Source organism: Mobula hypostoma, chromosome 4, assembly GCF_963921235.1.
Source record: "Mobula hypostoma chromosome 4, sMobHyp1.1, whole genome shotgun sequence".
Classification (NCBI taxonomy): Eukaryota; Metazoa; Chordata; class Chondrichthyes; order Myliobatiformes; family Myliobatidae; genus Mobula; species Mobula hypostoma.
In genome coordinates, this window is record NC_086100.1 from 73,453,239 (window position 1) to 73,472,564 (window position 19,326).

The following is a 19,326-nucleotide window of genomic DNA, read 5'->3' on the forward strand; positions in this document are numbered from 1 at the left end:
GGCAAAATAAAAACCCGAGACTGGGTAAAATACATTTACAGAAAGCTAAGAGAGATGGAGGTTTAGCATTACCTAACTTTAGATTCTATTATTGGGCAATTAATATTCGACATATGAAATTTTGGTTACTTGACCAGGATATACTATCCATTCCTAAATGGGTAGCATTGGAATTACAATCTGTTCAGGGCTATACACATGGCTCTATTTTATGTTCCTCTCTTCCTTTTGATTTGAAACGCCTCAAACCGGTCTCTAACCCAATAGTTAAATATACCTTACGTATTTGGTTTCAATTCAGAAAATTTTTTTGATCTTAACCAATTTGGGCTAGCGATTCCTATTTTAGGTAACATATTTTTTCCTCCCTCTTTTACGGATCGTGCTTTTCAAATTTGGAAGACTAAGGGTATTTCACGGTTTTTGGATTTATTTTTAGATGGTTCCCTTATGTCTCTTGAACAATTATCTAATAAATATAATTTATCAAAAATACATTTTTTTAGATATCTACAAGTTAGAGATTTCCTAAGTACTATACTTTCTTCCTTTCCAATGCTTCCTCCTACATATATTTTAGATACTATAATTAACCTTAATCCATGTCAGAAAGGTGCATTGGCTATGATTTATAATATTATTATGAAACTTAGGAAAGCTCCATTTGATAAGATTAGGGTAGATTGGGAACAGGAATTGGGTTCTATCATTTCCGTGGATGACTGGGGGCAGATTTTACAATTAGTCAATACTTCCTCTATCTGTGCTAAACATTCCCTAATTCAATTTAAAGTTGTTCATAGAGCACATATGTCCAAAGATAAATTAGCTCGTTTTTATTCTCATATTAATCCTTTTTGTGATAGATGTCCGGGGCAGATAGCCTCTTTAACTCATATGTTTTGGTCTTGTCCTACTCTGGAAACATTTTGGAGAGACATTTTTAATATTATCTCAAAGGTATTGAATATAGATATCTCTCCTCACCCTATTACTGCTATCTTTGGATTACCTAAAATTTCCAGTAATCTTTCTCCTTCAGCCCGTAGAATGATTGCATTTCTTACTTTAATGGCGAAAAGATGTATCTTACAACATTGGAAAGAGCTTAATGCTCCAACTATGTTTTTTTGGTTTTCTCAAACCATATTATGCTTGAATTTGGAGAAAATTAGAAGCAATCTTTATGATTCCTCACTTAAATTTGAACAGACCTGGAGATCTTTTATTCAATATTTTCATTTAATGTAATTTTTTTTCTTCTTTTTTTTTGCTCCATATTTATATTCCCTTCTTGTTTTTTTTTTACTGTTTTTAATGGATTTAAGTTCGGGTTTTAAGTTCTTTAACTCTACTTGGTTCCAAGTTAGCCCATTGCTTTGCTTTGCTTTTAGTTTAGTTGCACAGTGGTTTTTTTTTCTGGGTTTTTTTTTTCCTTTTCTCTATTGATACATATATATATATATAAAAATTAGTATACTATTATGTTACCTTATTACGTTATGTTTAAATTACATCGTTTGTATCATTTTTTTTCTATATTACTATCTCCTGTAATTTTATTATATTCTAACAGTGTATTAGTGCCTATATGGTTTACCTTTTTGTATACTTATTCAATAAAAAGATTTAAAAAGAAAGAAAGAAAGACAAGAGCTCAACCAATTACTGACTTCCAAATCACTCCACGTCACTTATTAACTCCTTTTTGACCGATTTTGGATTGATTGAATTATGGAGATATTTATACCCTGATAACAGAGAATGTTCTTTTTTTTCTCATGTTTATAAAAATATTCGAGGATTGATTATATTATAATCCATCCTCATTTCTTGTCTAGTCTTAAGAATTGTGAATATGACGCTATTGCTATATCTGATCATGCGCCCCAGTCTGTCTTTCGAATTTGATGATGTCATTCTTGCTCGCCCACCATGGCACATGTCTCAGACATTACTGCAGAACTCTGACTTTGTCAGCTTCATTGAAACCCAGATAAAAGATTTTTTTTCTTTTTAATGCTACAGGGGGTACGTCTAAATTAAGCATTTTTATGTGGTCAGGTCATTTCTTATTCAGCTAAGTTTAGAAAAACAGACTGAAATAGGATTAGATAAGATTTCAAAACAAATTAAAGACTTAGATAATATTTATGCAATCTCCCCTAATATTGATTTATTCAAACAAAGGGTGGAACTTCAATCACAATATAATCTATTATTAACTCATCCTATTGAAGGCTACTTGCTTAAGCTAAAGAGCCAATTTTATATGTTTGGAGATAAAAATAACAAACTGCTTGCATCTCAACTAAAAACAGCTAGAGCCAAAAGGCAAATTTTGAAAATCCGTAGGAAAGATGGTACCCTGGCTTGGGAATATGAAAAAATTAGTAAGATTTTTCAAGATTTTTATACTGAACTTTATAAATTTCAATGTCTAGTAGATTCTTCTAAAATGAATGTTTTCTTACGAAAGATTGATTTTCCTCAAATTTCTGTTGAGGATCAAAAAACCCTTGATGCCCAAACTACTGAAGCCAAAATTCATAAAGCTATTTTTTCAATGCAATCTGGTAAGACCCCTGGATTTAATGGTTATCCTGTAGAATTTTATAAAAAAATTTGGAAAATTGCTTTCTCCATATATATTGGAAATGTTTAAGGATTCTATTGTGAAAGGTGATTTACCCTCTACTTTTTATGAGGCTTCTATTTCTTTAATTCTTAAAAAGAATTATGATCCCACTGATTGTGCCTCATATTTCATTATTGAATGTCGATGCTAAGATTCTGGCAAAGATAATGACCAATTGGTTGGAGAATATCTTGGGTAAAATTAATTTTAAAGATCAAACAGGCTTTATAAAGGGTCGTCATTCTTTTTCAAATGTTCGGAGATTATTTAACATTATATATTCATCCTCTTTTAAAACTCCGCAATGCGTCGTCTCCTTGGATGCTGAAAAAGCGTTCGATCGAGTCGAATGGAAATATTTATTCAATGTTCTAGAGAATTTGACTTTGGTGTTAACTTTAATAATTGGATTAGAATGATATATAAAACTCCTATTGCTACTGTTATTACTAATAACTGTAGATCTCCTTTTTTCAGCTTTTATGGGGACAAGACAAGGTTGTCCATTAAGTCCTTTGTTATTTAATTTAATACTAGATCCCCTTGCTATTGCTCTTCGTGAATCTAAAGATATTTATGGGGTTTTTGTGAATGAGACCATTCATAAGATTTCTCTTTACGCTGACGATTTACTGGTTTACATAGCCAATCCCAAGGAATCTATTCCTTTCTTGCTAAAATTACTTAATGAATTTGGAGATTTTTCAGGATATAAAATAAATTTTAGTAAAAGTGAACTGTTTCCTTTAAATGAATCTGTTTCTATATATGATAATACTCCTTTCAAAGTCACGGACTCCTTTAGATATTTAGGTGTTATAATCAGCAAAAATATAAGGATCTTTATAAAGCTAATTTTGTTCCCTTGGTAGATTCTATGAGGTATTTGTTCAGTAGATGGAACCCACTTACATTTTCACTTGTTGGTCGCATCCACATAGTCAAAATGATGATTTTACCAAAATTTTTATATTTATTTCAGAATATCCCTGTTTTTCTGACTAAGAAGTTTTTTGATCGGATCGATTCTATTATTTTATCTTTTATTTGGAATAATAAAAGACCAAGAATTAGTAAATGTCACTTACAGAAGTTGAAAAAGGATGGAGGTCTCGCTTTGCCTAATTTAAGAATGTATTACTGGGCTGTTAATGTGCGATATATATCCTTTTGGTTACACTGGGTTGATAAGAACGATCGGCCAATTTGGGTAGACTTGGAATTGAAAGCTGTGAAACAGTTTTATTTAATCTCGTTACTGGGAGCTGCTTTACCTATACAATTATGCAGATTCTGCAGTTGGTTAACTCTTCGTCGTTCTGTGCTAGTCATTCACTGATTCAATTTAAAATTGCACATTATTACTATTTGACGAAGGACAGATTATCTAAAATGTTTCCTAATGTTGATAGTTATTGCGATAGATGTAAAACTGAGACAGCTACACTGACACACGTTTTGGTCCTGTTCTATACTGGAACAGTTCTGGGAGTCAGTTTTTTCTACAATTTCTAAAGCACTTAAAATTAACTTACAACCTAACAAATTAACTGTGCTTTTTGGAATAATTCCTCAAAATATCCATGGTATCTCTTTGTCTGACCAACATGTTATTGCATTTGTTACGTTGATAGCTAGGAAGGCCATTTTGTTGAAGTGGAAGGATACATCGGCACCCATTTTGTCACAATGGTTCTCTCAGGTAATGCTATGTCTTCGTTTGGAGAAAATTAGAAGTCAAACCTTTGAACCTATGTTTAATTTTCAGAAAAGATGGGGTTCATTTGCTCGTTACTATCATTTGAGTTAATTGATAGATTTCCTCCACGATCATTTTTGGTACTTTTTTTTCTTGTTGTCGGTTTGATGATTATCTTTAGAAGCTTTTTGTATGACGCATGGCTCCGGGGTTGAACACCTAATGGGTTTTTTCCCTCACTTTTCCTTGCTTATTAGGGCTTTTTCCCCTCTTTTTTTTGGTCACCAAAATTTTTTCAATCTTTAAAACAATGTTTTTTTTCTTGAAACATTGTAAGCTTTGCCCACTTCGATGTACTCTTGTTAATTCTGGATAATAATAATAAAAAGATTTGAAAAGAAAAGAATCTAAACAAGCAAATTAGCAAAAGATTCACAAATTTCCGAAATATTTGCTTTGACAAAATCAAAGCTAAACTTCATGCAAAGCATGATATAGTTTTGCTGATGAAGATCAAAAGAAAAATCTTAACGGAGCACAAATTCTAGGTGGGCAGTGAGTAAATCACTGCCCATAATGGTTGTTTTCCTTTAGTTGTCCAATAACTTATTATCTTAGCTTATTTTACATAGATTTACTAGTGAGACAAAATCAATGCAGTTTACATTGGTAATAGCCAAAGAAATGGATAGAAATACATACAGGAGTTTTACTTCAGTGTTAATAATTTAGTATTTTTTGTATAAATTGAGAGATTATACAAGGTCAGTATAATAAAACTCATGTTTTTATTCACTTTGTAAATTTATACCTCTGTTGATTGCTTTACTTGGCAAATGCATGCTAACAAGGGAAAGACTCCCTTCTTTAATCACTTCTGAAAAATATTTCTCTGGGCATCCAAGCTGTTGGTGTCATGTGATCAAGACTGTTCATTTCAATCATGAAACTGGAGAACTTCAAATATATGGGTTGATTGAAATGGTTGATAGTTACCTGACCCCGCTGACAATTAACTGATCCAAGAAACTTCCATATATTATTTGAATATATTGAATTGTTTCAGAGGATAAAGATTCCCTACTAAGTTCTTGGTGAGTTTGGTTTATTTGACACTTGTGTGTGTTTTCCAGTAGTCAAACTTTTCCTGTGATGCAAACAATGGAAAAGTTATATCTTATCCCTGCAGGCTCAGACAAAAGCACACATCAGACATATTGAAGGGAAATAAGGCATTCAGATTAAATCATGTCAGAGATCAGTTTCAGCTTTTGATTTTATGAATCATCAAGATTTATACAGCCTTAATGCACAAATACATTATTTAAATTTGACATTTTTTATATTTTCTTATGCCATAGATGCATCTCAATCCATTGAGTCTATGCTGGGTTGCAGAGCAATTTCAGCTATCTGCAATCCCACTCTCCATTTCCTATCACACAACTACAAGGTATAAAACCTTATATTTTCCTGCTTGGACTGTACAAGTAAATATTACAGTGAGCTTTAGAAAAAATGAAATCATCAGCAACACACAAAGTTGCTGGTGAACACAGCAGGCCAGACAGCATCTCTAGGAAGAGGTACAGTTGACGTTTCGGGCCGAGACCCTTCGTCAGGACTAACTGAAGAAAGAGCTAGTAAGAGATTTGAAAGTGGGAGGGGGAGGGGGAGATCCAAAATGACAGGAGAAGACAGGAGGGGGAGGGATGGAGCCAAGAGCTGGACAGGTGATTGGCAAAAAGGATATGAGAGGATCATGGGACAGGAGGCCCAGGGAGAAGGGGGGGGGAACCCAGAGGATGAGCAAGGGGTATAGTCAGAGGGACAGAGGGAGAAAAGGGAGAGAGAGAGAGAGAGAAAGAATGTGTGTATATAAATAAATAACGGATGGGGTACAAAGGGGAGGTGGGGCATTAGCAGAACATAGAGAAGTCTATGTTCATGCCATCAGGTTGGAGGCTACCCAGACGGAATATAAGGTGTTATTCCTCCAACCTGAGTGTGGCTTCATCTTTACAGTAGAGGAGGCCGTGGATATACATGTCAGAATGGGAATGGGATGTGGAATTAAAATTAAAACCTACGCTCTGTCCGCCAGAGAAAGCAGGATCTCCCAGTGGCCACACATTTTAATTCCACATCCCATTCCCATTCTGACATGTCTATCCACAGCCTCCTCTACTGTAAAGATGAAGCCACACGCAGGTTGGAGGAACAACACCTTATATTCCCTCTGGGTAGCCTCCAACCTGATGGCATGAATATTGACTTCTCTAACTTCCGCTAATGCCCCACCTCCCCCTCGTACCCTATCCGATATTTATATACACACATTCTTTCTCTCTCTCTCTCCTTTTTCTCCCTCTGTCCCTCTGACTATACCCCTTGCCCATCCTCTGGGTTCCCCCCCCTTTCCCTTTTCCTTCTCCCTGGGCCCCCTGTCCCATGATCCTCTCATATCCCTTTTGCCAATCACTTGTCCAGCTCTTGGCTCCATCCCTCCCCCTCCTGTCTTCTCCTATCATTTTGGATCTCCCCTCCCCCTCCCACTTTTAAATCTTTTACTAGCTCTTTCTTCAGTTAGTCCTGCCGAAGGGTCTCAGCCTGAAACGTCGACTGTACCTCTTCCTAGAGATGCTGCCTGGCCTGCTGCGTTCACCGGCAGCCTTGATGTGTGTTGCTTGAATTTCCAGCAGAATTCCTCGTGTTTGCGTTTTTAAAATCATCAGCACATTTCTTTGCTTTCAGGGTGGAACTTGGGTATACAAGGAACTGTCTGAAAACATTGACAGTTTAACACCATGAGTTACAATTCCATAAGCACCAATGGCAACTATGAAACAAGCAGGTATCTGTGCAGTGAAGCAACAAGTTTGATGAGACTGGTTTGACCTATGGAGTTCTGCTTCATCGATAAATCAAATTGTTCTGTACTCTTACTGACCCAAGAACAATTTGGAGACCTGTAGTAGTTTCCCTATCTGATGAATAGCTCAATTAGAATGACTATTTTGGTAACCCTGCACAAATGTTATCTCCTGAAATATGGACTTACCAATACCTCAGCAGAATAGGATGCAGAATCTTAGTTGAGGGCCTTTTTTCTCTCCAGTTTTTCTATTGAAATAGAAAGCTTTACAAGCATTAGCCTTGAATCCTCACAGTCAACATTATTTTGTGTAAAACTCACCTATTTCCCTTCCCAACCCTGACTTAAGGATTGATCCAGCTGATGCCACAACAGCACATGTCCGGAAGTGTCCAAGTTCCTGGAAAAGATTCTTAGTCGGTAAATATTCCTGCCACTTGGTTGTTGTGAAGGGCCCGTCTCCAAATTTAATGGTAGCCACTTCTACTCTCTGTTTCAGTTCACACAACAATTCTCTGCTGCTCAGCTTCCTTGATCTTCTTGTTCCAGTGAAATTCACAGCATACTTATTCATAGCAACATAATTGTTTTTGACAGTTTGTAGACGGTGATTGAGACTGCTTGAAGAGCTGTCTTCATTCCAAATAATCCACTCACTTTTAAAAAGTGGGTTTATTTTGGTTGTTTTTGCAGTTTTGATAAGAGTAACTAATTGTGTCTTTACTTGTTGTGTCCTCCTGGTTAAGTCCATAGTGGTTGCAGATGCAGGCAAATGATTCTTCAAAGCAGAACTCTCTTTCAAAGGAAATTCTGCCTTACCGGATCTGTTGTCAGCAAAATGAACTTTAGAATTTGACTGTGCTTTCTCAAAATGAGTCAAAAAAGAACCTTGTTTGGCATTGTCATTACTTGTATTCTTCTCACCATTCAATGCCTCCTGCATGTCATCTTGATTCAGTACCTCCAGCATATTGTCGTGATTCATATTAAATTGCACTCCCAAGGTCTCACCATCCAATCTATTTTTAAGCAACAGATCTTCTTTCCAAAACAACACTTTATAGAATAAAGTGTAGATGCAGGGAATTATGACACAAGCAAAGACACAGACCTTCTTCACAGACTTTCCAAGTGTACGAAGAGCCATATCTATTCACAGCTATGTTTAAACTATCAAATGCTGAATATTTCAGGAAACCTGCAAATAGAAGAACAATTGTATACTTGATCATTTTAGTTGTCACTTTTAGCATACCTTGGTATTTTGAAATTTGCAGCTGGCATGAAACTCATATTCTATAATAAGTGATAAAAAGATTACACCGACTTCAAAATAAGACAGACTAGAGAAGTTGGTACACCAGCTTAGATAACTATTTGTTGAATCAGCTCAGTTCAATATGTAATATCCCCTTTGAACCATGAAGGCTCACTCTAGATGTGTGTGCAGGTGACAGAAATATTTAAAACCATAAAAAGGGTTTCTGTAATAAACTTTCCTCTAATAATCTGTTTCACAAAAGAAAGAAGAAATGTCTTTTCAGTTTTCAAGCAGGTGGGAGACAAATGGCTGTGTATCAGAGGATAATATGTCCACTTGATTGCATAACATGCAAGTTTATATTAATGACAGCAACTTGGACTTCTCTTCCTTAGTTACTTTTGAGAGCAAGGCAGCCAAATCTGGGCTCATCAAAAAGATTTTAAGACCTGCCTGCAAGGAAGTGTGCAATAATAATAGTATTCTTTACAGCAATAAAGAACTAAACTAGTGTTTCATAGTCTCCCACGACTTTGCTACGTAGCACGGTGAGAAGAGCAACAGTCCTTAAATTAACACAGTCCTCAGAAGGATTGGTAATGAGATGCATACCAGGAGGGAGATCTTATATACAATAGAATAGTAACAGTGTCAGTCCAGATGAAGGACCTCAACTGAAATGTTTCTGTCCATTTCCTCCAGCATCTGCAATCCCTTGTGTCTGCAATATAACAGTGCCTTAATCGAAGGTTATGGGATTATAGTAGTAAAGTGGTGCCAAGGTAAAAGGTCCGTCATGATTTTATTGAAAGGTGCAACAACATGAGATGCTGAATGGCCAATTTCTAATGCTGATCCTTATACTCTTAAAGCATCATGACGTTGCTAGTTTCATGTAAGAAAACACAGTTGAACCACAAGACTACTTTTAACCCTGTCACTAATCACTGGTCTCCAATCACCAAGCCACAGGCATGTGCTGCTGGGCTGCAAGGAAACGATATGAAACGAAGTGTCAGCTGCACCTTTCCTCATTCCGTCACGCACTGTTGAACTTGAACAACCACACCCACCCCCCCCCCCACCGGTCAGCCAGTCCGCAAGAATATCGTCAATATTAAACCGGTCCGCGGTGCAAAAAAGGTTGGGGACCCCTGATGTACAAGGTTACAGAGCACTACAGGCCCTTAGGCTGAACTGTTACTTTGCCTAGTCCCACCAACCAGCACTTGGAACAAAGTCCACTATACCCTCCCCCTCCATGTATTTATCCAAGTTTTGCCTGAATATTGAAATCAAACCCTTGTCTGCCACTTCCACTGGCAGCCCGTTGCGCTCTCTCCACTCTTAGTTCCCCCTCAGGTTATCCTCAAATATTTCACTTTTCACCCTTAGCCTATGACTAGTCAACCTGTAGATAATTATCCTCACATCCTTTGATCAAATCCATTTAATCTTCTCCAATGAGGTAAAACCAGTTAGGCAGAAAGCCATGCAATCCAGAGACCACCCCCCACCCCGCCCATTAGCTCAGCAGTTCACCAGGAGTGAATCCTCCGCTGCATGAGCACAGCGACAACCAAGGTACTCATGAACTACATAAATTCTCCAGAGAAAAATAAAAACTGTTATTAAGTCCAAATACAGTAAATAACTGGGGAAGAACATAATCGGTCTGCACTGAGTCACCTGAGAGACCTGTTGAAATCTTCTGTTGTGAATTTAGAGGCCTCTAACTGCTGTTTGTATACAGTATGTAACTCAAGAGTGCACTGTTTTATTTTTCTAGTGACAATGAAGCAACTCATCTTCTGAACTTGGTAGCTGTAATTTGTTTTGGGAAGACTTCAAACTTGCATTCTATACATCTAAAAATATCATGATAGAATGTTCTAAAAAATATGTAGAATTAAGACTGTAAGGGTGGAGGTTTCAGAAAAAGGAAGGATACCATGATACAATTTAAACAGCATTGAGAATTCTAAATGTAAGGTGTTGTATGACAGACAATGCAATGAGACTAATCATCATACAAATCTCAATGGGGCTATTTTGACCTTGTGATTTACTGGCAGAAAGCTCTGGACAGTTACCTGTTTGCTGAAGTTCACTATGATGCTAATTTAATTAACTGGGAAAAGAATCTATAAAAGAATTTAATGTTTACCTGATCAAGCTTTTTTCCAATTCAATTAGTGAGGAACAAGTCCAAGGAAGTAATTTGACCAGTTCTGACCTACACTGCCTATCAGTAGGATTCCAGTTATCAAGTGATATTGGTAGAAAAGTGTCCGTCAGCTGAAGTTGGTGTGCAGAGGATGAGCAGCTGTCAATCCTATTTGAATAGAATTAGCCACATGTCCGGTGTTATCAATATGATAAGGCTACTGAACCCATCTTATGCATATTAACACCCATCAAACACAACCAGGTCCCACCTTAGTGACTTGCATATAAAAGCACGTTGTGCAATAAGCTTAACAGGAAATCCAGAATGAAAATCATTTCGCCAACTAGCTCAACAGAAACATAGAAAACCTACAGCACAATACAAGCCCTTCGGCCCACACTGCTGGGCCGAACATGTACGTTAGAAATTACCTAGGGTTACCTATAGCCCTCTTTTTTCTAAGCTCCATGTACCTATCCAAGAGTCTCTTAAAAGAAAGACCCTATTGTATCCACCTCCACCACCGGCAGCCTATTCCATGCACTCACTCTCTCTGCGTAAAAAACTTATCCCTGACATCTCCTCTGTACCTACTTCCAAGCACCTTAAAACTGTACCCTCTCGTGTTAACCATTTCAGTCCTGGGAAAAAGCTTCTGACTATCCACACAATCAATATTGCAGAAACATGTTCCAAACCACAATGATTCAGTTTCAAAATAATTCTTTTATACCAAATCACAATTCATGACAGGTTGTCAAGTTTCCCAATTCATTTGATTGATCAAAGGACCTGAAATGGTGATATCTTATAGGTATTTTATTGAGGGAACTTGACATTTGTTATTTTTCTTCTCTAAGGATACTCAATAAAGGACAGGTTTTAAACCCTTTAGATACTATTTGCATAAATGAAAATATTTAAATAACAGAATCAACATCCTTTGGAGACTTCATAACTATCCATACCAAATATCATAAATACAGTACTGGTGAAAGAACCCAACAAAATATGCTTCAATCAGCTATTATTGGAATAGTGCATAACTTTTTCCGACTAATGCCAACTCCTTTGTACATATCTAAAATGCTCACCAGAGCTCTGAACAGCTGTTTGGCGAACAAGTTTTACCAGGACAGCTGATCAATTACAATTATCATACGAAATCATGCTTTGTGACAGCAACGGTATGCACACAATAAAGGTTTTGTTTTGAAGTATGCAAGAGTCTTCAGATTACTTTGCTGATTATGCCAGCAATGCCATTTGGAGCTTAATTCCTTAACCATGTATTAATAAGTGCCCGTTACTAACCTAGTTGATTTCATTTAGCTGGTGATATAACTTTACAGATATCTGTTGGATAAAACACAAAACACAAGCTCCAAATCATCATTTCAAAGATTTTACCGAATCTAATGGCACTATTCATATTTTAGAGGTTTTCCTTGGTGTCCTGGTCAGTGTTCATCCCTCAGTCATTACAATGATCCAGGGCTATGGAATTCATTTGTAGGAAATCTGCTACAGAATTTGAGACCAGGTCTGGTTGAGGATTAAATCCTAGTTCTTACATTTCTCCATGACTTTACCGTGTATTGACTAAACCCATAACTGAAGGAATATGTTTTTTTAAAGCACGGTGCTGAGATCAGTGGCATATATGACCATAGAAAATGACTTACATGCAAACTGAGATCACATGGCATTTCTAGAACATGCCTGGGGTTGGTGAATTCGGATGAGATTAGAATTCATCTTCAACATCATCCGAGCGTTAAGGACTCCAAAGCCAAAACCTGAAAGAATAAAGAAAACTCAATTCTTTAGAAAGGCAAAAGACTGATACATATGAAAAAACATACATTCCCACCAAGTAATTTTGATATGCATTTAAGTACTTAGTTAGTAAACTCAATATTTATGAGGTTAACAGTTGCTTTGCTCTTTTGAACTTTACTGGAGGAATTCAAAAACCCGATGTTAGCTGAAGTTAACAAGAACTTAACACTGATCATGATAAAGTCTGAACATTCATGCATTCTTCTACACAGTAATTTCATTTGCAATTATCTTTTGCCTCTCTCAGTAGCCTTTCCACCACAACCACTGAATCAAAGGGTCAATGGAATAAGCAGCACAAGGGGGAGGGCAAGGCTCAATGCTCCTGCTGCTACTTGTGCATGGTGGGGTGAGGGAGAGGCTTTGGGGTTTCTTGTTTATGGACATCACTATGAAGGGCAAGAATATCAGGCTGGACACTATACAGTACTTGATATTAAATCGAACCATTTGAAGTTGCAATGCTTTTAACAGAATTCCATACATGGTCAATTGACTGGAAACTTTTAAAAAGCCAAACATTAAGGAACAAAATGTACAAAGTGATAATTGCTGATATGTACAATGATAATTGAAACTGGTTCAATTTAGCTAACCACAGATGTTGAACCGGTAAGCACATTTATCAGTTATACTACAATAAGCAGTGGAATTAGAAAATGAAATTGTACTGGAAATGCACTGCCCTAAAGAGTGGGCTGAATTTAACTCAGTGCTAGAAATGCTCATAAAATTTATTTATCTTATTTTATTTATTTATTTATTTATTTATTAAGCTAGAAAGTGGAATAGGCCTTTCCAGTCCCTCAAGCCACGCCACCCACAATCCCCAATTTAACCCTAGTCTAATCACAGGACAATTTACACTGACCAATTAGCCTACAAACTGGTACGTCTTTGTACTGGGGAAGGAAACTGGAGCACTTATAGAAAACTCATGAGGTCACAGATAGAATGTACTAACTCCTTATAGGGAACAGCGGGAATTGAACCCAAGTCTACAAGCTTTAAATTTTCTTCAAATCACGTTCACTAAAAACAGCTGCATTACAGGGGGGGTAGTTTCTACAATTTTAAAAGTTTATTAATTCAGATACATGAAAACTATCATGCCCAGCCCACTATTGTTGATAGCATGTTTTGTAGTCACACACAAAAAACTGATAAGTGCATCTCAAGCCTGAAGATGACATGTGGACTTGAAACAAAAATAAGCCATAAATGAAGACGGCAGGCCTATTTATGCATCATTTAAACAGGAGTACCAATTTTGTAGGAAGAATTGTTTTCAACCGTTTTGTTCATTTATTGCCAGACCCAGTGTGTTAAAATACTATTAGGGCATTATTTCAATCAGTGAAAGCATTTCATAGAAAAATAGGTGCAGGAGTTGGCAATTCAGCCCTTCGAGCCTGCACCGCCATTTATTATGATCATGGGTGAGCATCCAACTCCAGAACCCCGTCCCAGCCTTCCCTCCATACCCCCTGACCCCCGTAGCCACAAGGGCCATATCCAACTCCCTCTTAAATATAGCCAATGAACTGGCCTCAACTGTTTCCTGTGGCAGAGAATTCCACAGATTCACCACTCTCTGTGTGAAGAAGTTTTTCCTAATCTCGGTCCTAAAAGGCTTCCCCTTTATCCTCATACTGTGATCCCTTGTTCTGGACTTCCCCAACATCGGGAACAATCTTCTTGCATCTAGCCTGTCCAATCCCTTTAGGATTTTATACTTTTCAATCAGATCCCCCCTCAATCTTCTAAATTCCAACGAGTACAAGCCCAGTTCATCCAGTCTTTCTTCATATGAAAGTCCTGCCATCCCAGGAATCAATCTGGTGAACCTTCTTTGTACTCCCTCTATGGCAAGGATGTCTTTCCTCAGATTAGGGGACCAAAACTGCACACAATACTCCAGGTGTGGTCTCACCAAGGCCTTGTACAACTGCAGTAGTACCTCCCTGCTCCTGTACTCGAATCCTCTGGCTATAAATGCCAACATACCATTCGCCTTTTTCACCGCCTGCTGTACCTGCTTGCCCACTTTCAATGACTGGTGTATAATGACACCCAGGTCTCGTTGCACCTCCCCTCTTCACATTTATCCACATTAAATTGCATCTGCCATGAATTTGCCCACTCACCCAACCTATCCAAGTCACCCTGCATCCTCTTAGCATCCTCCTCACAGCTAACACTGCCACTCAGCTTCGTGTCATCCGCAAACTTGGAGATGCTGCATTTAATTCCCTCATCCAAGTCATTAATATATATTGCAAACAACTGGGGTCCCAGCACTGAGCCTTGCGGTACCCCACTAGTCACCGCCTGCCATTCTGAGAAGGTCCCGTTTATTCCCACTCTTTGCTTCCTGTCTGCCAACCAATCCTCTATGTGCATCAATGCCTTACTCCTAATTCCGTGTGCTTTAAGTTTGCACACTAATCTCCTGTGTGGGACCTTGTCAAAAGCCTTTTGAAAATCCAAATATACCACATCCACTGGTTCTCCCCTATCCACTCTACTAGTTACATCCTCAGAAAATTCTATGAGATTCGTCAGACATGATTTTCCTTTCACAAATCCATGCTGACTTTGTCCGATGATTTCACCGCTTTCCAAATGTGCTGTTATCACATCTTTGATAACTGACTCCAGCAGTTTCCCCACCAACGACGTTAGGCTAACCGGTCTATAATTCCCCGGTTTCTCTCTCCCTCCTTTTTTAAAAAGTGGGGTTACATTAAACACCCTCCAATCCTCAGGAACTAGTCCAGAATCTAACGAGTTTTGAAAAATTATCACTAATGCAACTACTATTTCTTGGGCTACTTCCTTAAGCACTCTAGGATGCAGACCATCTGGCCCTGGGGATTTATCTGCCTTCAATCCCTTCAATTTACCTAACACCACTTCCCTACTAACATGTATTTCGCTCAGTTCCTCCATCTCACTGGACCCTCTGTCCCCTACTATTTCTGGAAGATTATTTATGTCCTCCTTAGTGAAGACAGAACCAAAGTAATTATTCAATTGGTCTGCCATGTCCTTGCTCCCCATAATCAATTCACCTGTTTCTGTCTGTAGGGGACCTACATTTCTCTTTACCAGTGTGTTCCTTTTTACATATCTATAAAAGCTTTTACAGTCATTGACATGATTTAGACTGCAATATGCTACAATTTCAAAATTGTTAGCTCTTAACAGAAAAGCAAAGTAGTTGTTAAACAGCAAGAAACTGCATGGTGTTGACATTTAAAAGTAACCATGTTATGTTATGATGCATTGGTGATAATTTTTCAAAACTATTTAGATTCTGGACTCCTTCCTGAGGATTGGAGGGTGGCTAATGTAACCCCACTTTTTAAAAAAGGAGGGAGAGAGAAACTGGGGAATTATAGACCGGTTAGCCTGACATCGGTGGTGGGGAAAATGCTAGTCAGTTATTAAAGATGTGATAACAGCACACTTGGAAAGTGATGAAATCATCGGACAAAGTCAGCATGGATTTGTGAAAGGAAAATCATGTCTGACGAATCTCATAGAATTTTCTGAGGATGTAACTAGTAGAGTGGATAGGGGAGAACCAGTGGATGTGGTATATTTGGATTTTCAAAAGGCTTTTGACAAGGTCCCACACAGGAGATTAGTGTGCAAACTTAAAGCACACGGTATTAGGAGTAAGGCATTGATGCACATAGAGGATTGGTTGGCAGACAGGAAGCAAAGAGTGGGAATAAACGGGACCTTTTCAGAATGGCAGGCGGTGACTAGTGGGGTACCGCAAGGTTCAGTGCTGGGACCCCAGTTGTTTACAATATATATTAATGACTTAGACGAGGGAATTAAATGCAGCATCTCCAAGCTTGCAGATGACATGAAGCTGGGTGGCAGTGTTAGCTGTGAGGAGGATGCTAAGAGGATGCAGGGTGACTTGGATAGGTTGGGTGAGTGGGCAAATTCATGGCAGATGCAATTTAATGTGGATAAATGTGAGGTTATCCACTTTGGTGGCAAAAACAGGAAAACAGATTATTATCTGAATGGTGGCCGATCAGGAAAAGGGGAGGTGCAACGAGACCTGGGTGTCATCGTACACCAGTCATTGAAAGTGGGCATGCAGGTACAGCAGGTGGTGAAAAAGGCGAATGGTATGCTGGCATTCATAGCAAGAGGATTCCAGTACAGGAGCAGGGATGTACTACTGCAGTTGTACAAGGCCTTGGTGAGACCACACCTGGAGTATTGTGTGCAGTTTTGGTCCCCTAATCTGAGGAAAGACATCCTTGCCATAGAGGGAGTACAAAGGAGGTTCACCAGATTGATTCCTGGGATGGCAGGACTTTCATATGAAGAAAGACTGGATCGACTAGGCTATACTCGTTGGAATTTAGAAGATTGAGGGCGGATCTTATTGAAATATATAAAATCCTAAAGGGATTGGACAGGCTAGATGCAGGAAGATTGTTCCCGATGTTGGGGAAGTCCAGAACGAGGGGTCACAGTTTGAGGATAAAGGGGAAGCCTTTTAGGACCGAGATTAGGAAAAACTTCTTCACACAGAGAGTGGTGAATCTGTGGAATTCTCTGCAACAGGAAACAGTTGAGGCCAGTTCATTGGCTATATTTAAGTGAGAGTTAGATATGGCCCTTGTGGCTAAAGGGATCAGGGGGTATGGGGGGGGAAGGCTGGTGCAGGGTTCTGAGTTGGATGATCAGCCATGATTATACTGAATAGCGGTGCAGGCTTGAAGGGCTGATTGGCCTACTCCTGCACCTGTTTTCTATGTTTCTATGTTATGTCATACATGTCATTCACGGCCAAACAGTATGCAAGTTTTTTTTAATGAGAGGATCTAAATCCAGGACTAAGGAAGTTTTATCTCAATTATGTGATACCTTGCGTGAATTAGCACTTCCACTATTGGGTGTGGTTTTGGTTATGTCACCTGAAAAAGAATGGCCTTCCCATAGCAAGTGTGGAAACACGAATTCAGTAGACTGGTTTCAGAGAGAGTGGGTTTGCTGTTTGAATAGCAATTAAACAGACTTGAACCATGCTCTCTGACATTTCAAGCAGGTCCCATCAAAAAAAACATACTAAAAGATTCGAGAGACCAGATGTAGGGTTGTTTCTCTTCACTGAGGAGTCCTGAGTCAGAGAACAACATTTCAGGATAACATATGGGCCATTCAGAGCCAGGGATGATGGTGAACATTTGGCTTTCTCTACCCCAGGGCGCTATGAAGACTCATTTGTAGTGCTCATTCAGATCATTAGAGGAATGAAGTGTTACAGAGATAAATCTTTGAAATGATTATCCATGATAGCAATGCACGATGGAGCAGTTTTAATGGTCCTGATGATCTACAATCACTTTCTTATGATATGCACTCCTTGTTTATTTATAGCAGGACATGCATTTCTAAATCTGCATGCCTCGCTTACAGGATTAAGATGTGTGAAAATCATGACATTAAAGAAAACACAGAATATGACAGCACAGTACAAGGCCTCTGGCCCATGATGCTGTGCTGACCCGTTAACCCACTCCAAGATCAATCTAACCCTTTCCTCTTACGTAGTACTTCATTTTTCTTTCATTCATGTACCTAAGCATCTGTTAAGTGCCCCTAATGTATCTGCTTTTACCACCATCATTGGCAGGGCTTTTCACACAACTACCACTCTGTAAAATCTTACCTCTGATATATCCCCCATACTTTCCTTCAGTCACCTTAAAATAAGGCCCGCTTGTATCGGCCATTTCCACCCTGGGAAAAAAGTGTTGGCTGTCCACTCTATCTCTGCCTCTTATGTTATACACCTCGACAAGGTTTCCTCTCATCCTAAAAAAAAAGCCCTAGCTCACTCACCCTGTCTTCATAAAACATTAATCCTCGTAGCATTCTGGTAAATCTCCTCTCCATCCTCTCTAAAACTTTGATATCCTTCTTATGAGATGATCAGAAATGAACACAATCTTCTAAGTGAGGTCTAACCAAAGCTTTATAGAGCTGCAATATTAGCTTGTGGCTCTTGAACTCAATCCCCGACTGATGAAGGCCAGCATATCCTCTGCCTTCTTAACAACCCTATCAAGTATCCATCATTTATCCTCAAACCATTATAAACTGACACCAAAGATCAAATTTACTGAGCTCCATTCCATTTATATTTGCATAATGATAAACATTATGTGTGTTTTTACACTGATGAACTTACTGGAATTTTATCAAGTTTATTGGCATGTATGTACCATATAATGTATATAGAAAGGAGACGTTTCTTCGAACCAGAGCGTAAGGCACAGTGGTACACATAACACATGATAGCTTATGAAGGTAAGGATAAAATCTACAGATGACTCACACATAAATAACAAACTAAAGTGCATTAATCTTAAATATTGGATGGTACAGAACATATTAACCAGTGACACTCTGAATGCGACGCAGCCAGGAGTTCAGAAGCCTAATGGCCTGGGGGAAGAAACCGTTTCTCATTCTGCCCATTCTTGTTTTTATGCATCGAAGTCTCCTGCCTGATGGTAGAAAGTCAAAGAGGGTGCTGATGGATGGGTGGGAACCTTAATACGTAATACTAAGGGTCCTGCATACACAGCACACCCAATAAATGCCCATGATTGATGGTAGTGAAACCCCTAAGATCCTCTCAGCTGTCCTTACAGTCCTTTGTAGAGACTTCCGGTTCGAATCTCAGCTGCTCCCATACCAGATGGACACCCTCAATGGTTCTCCAGTAAAATATAGTTAAGATGGGGGTGTGGGAGCCTTGCTTGCCTCAATCTTCTTGGGAAGTAGAGGCACTGCTGTG

At 38.5% G+C, this 19,326-nt stretch overlaps 1 protein-coding gene across 7 annotated transcripts in view; it reads right to left on the reverse strand.

The window, feature by feature from the left end:
* LOC134345395 (beta-galactoside alpha-2,6-sialyltransferase 1-like) overlaps window positions 1–19,326 on the reverse strand; it is a 123,947-nt gene that overhangs the window by 21,908 nt on the left and 82,713 nt on the right. For all 7 annotated transcript variants that reach the window (XM_063045994.1, XM_063045988.1, XM_063045992.1 and 4 more), the window contains 2 exons: window positions 12,329–12,442; window positions 7,534–8,410 (listed from right to left, as the gene is read on the reverse strand). In XM_063045994.1, coding sequence (XP_062902064.1) covers window positions 7,534–8,359 — 826 coding nt within the window. In that variant the 5' untranslated portion in view covers window positions 8,360–8,410; window positions 12,329–12,442. The remainder of the gene's footprint in view (window positions 1–7,533; window positions 8,411–12,328; window positions 12,443–19,326) is intronic.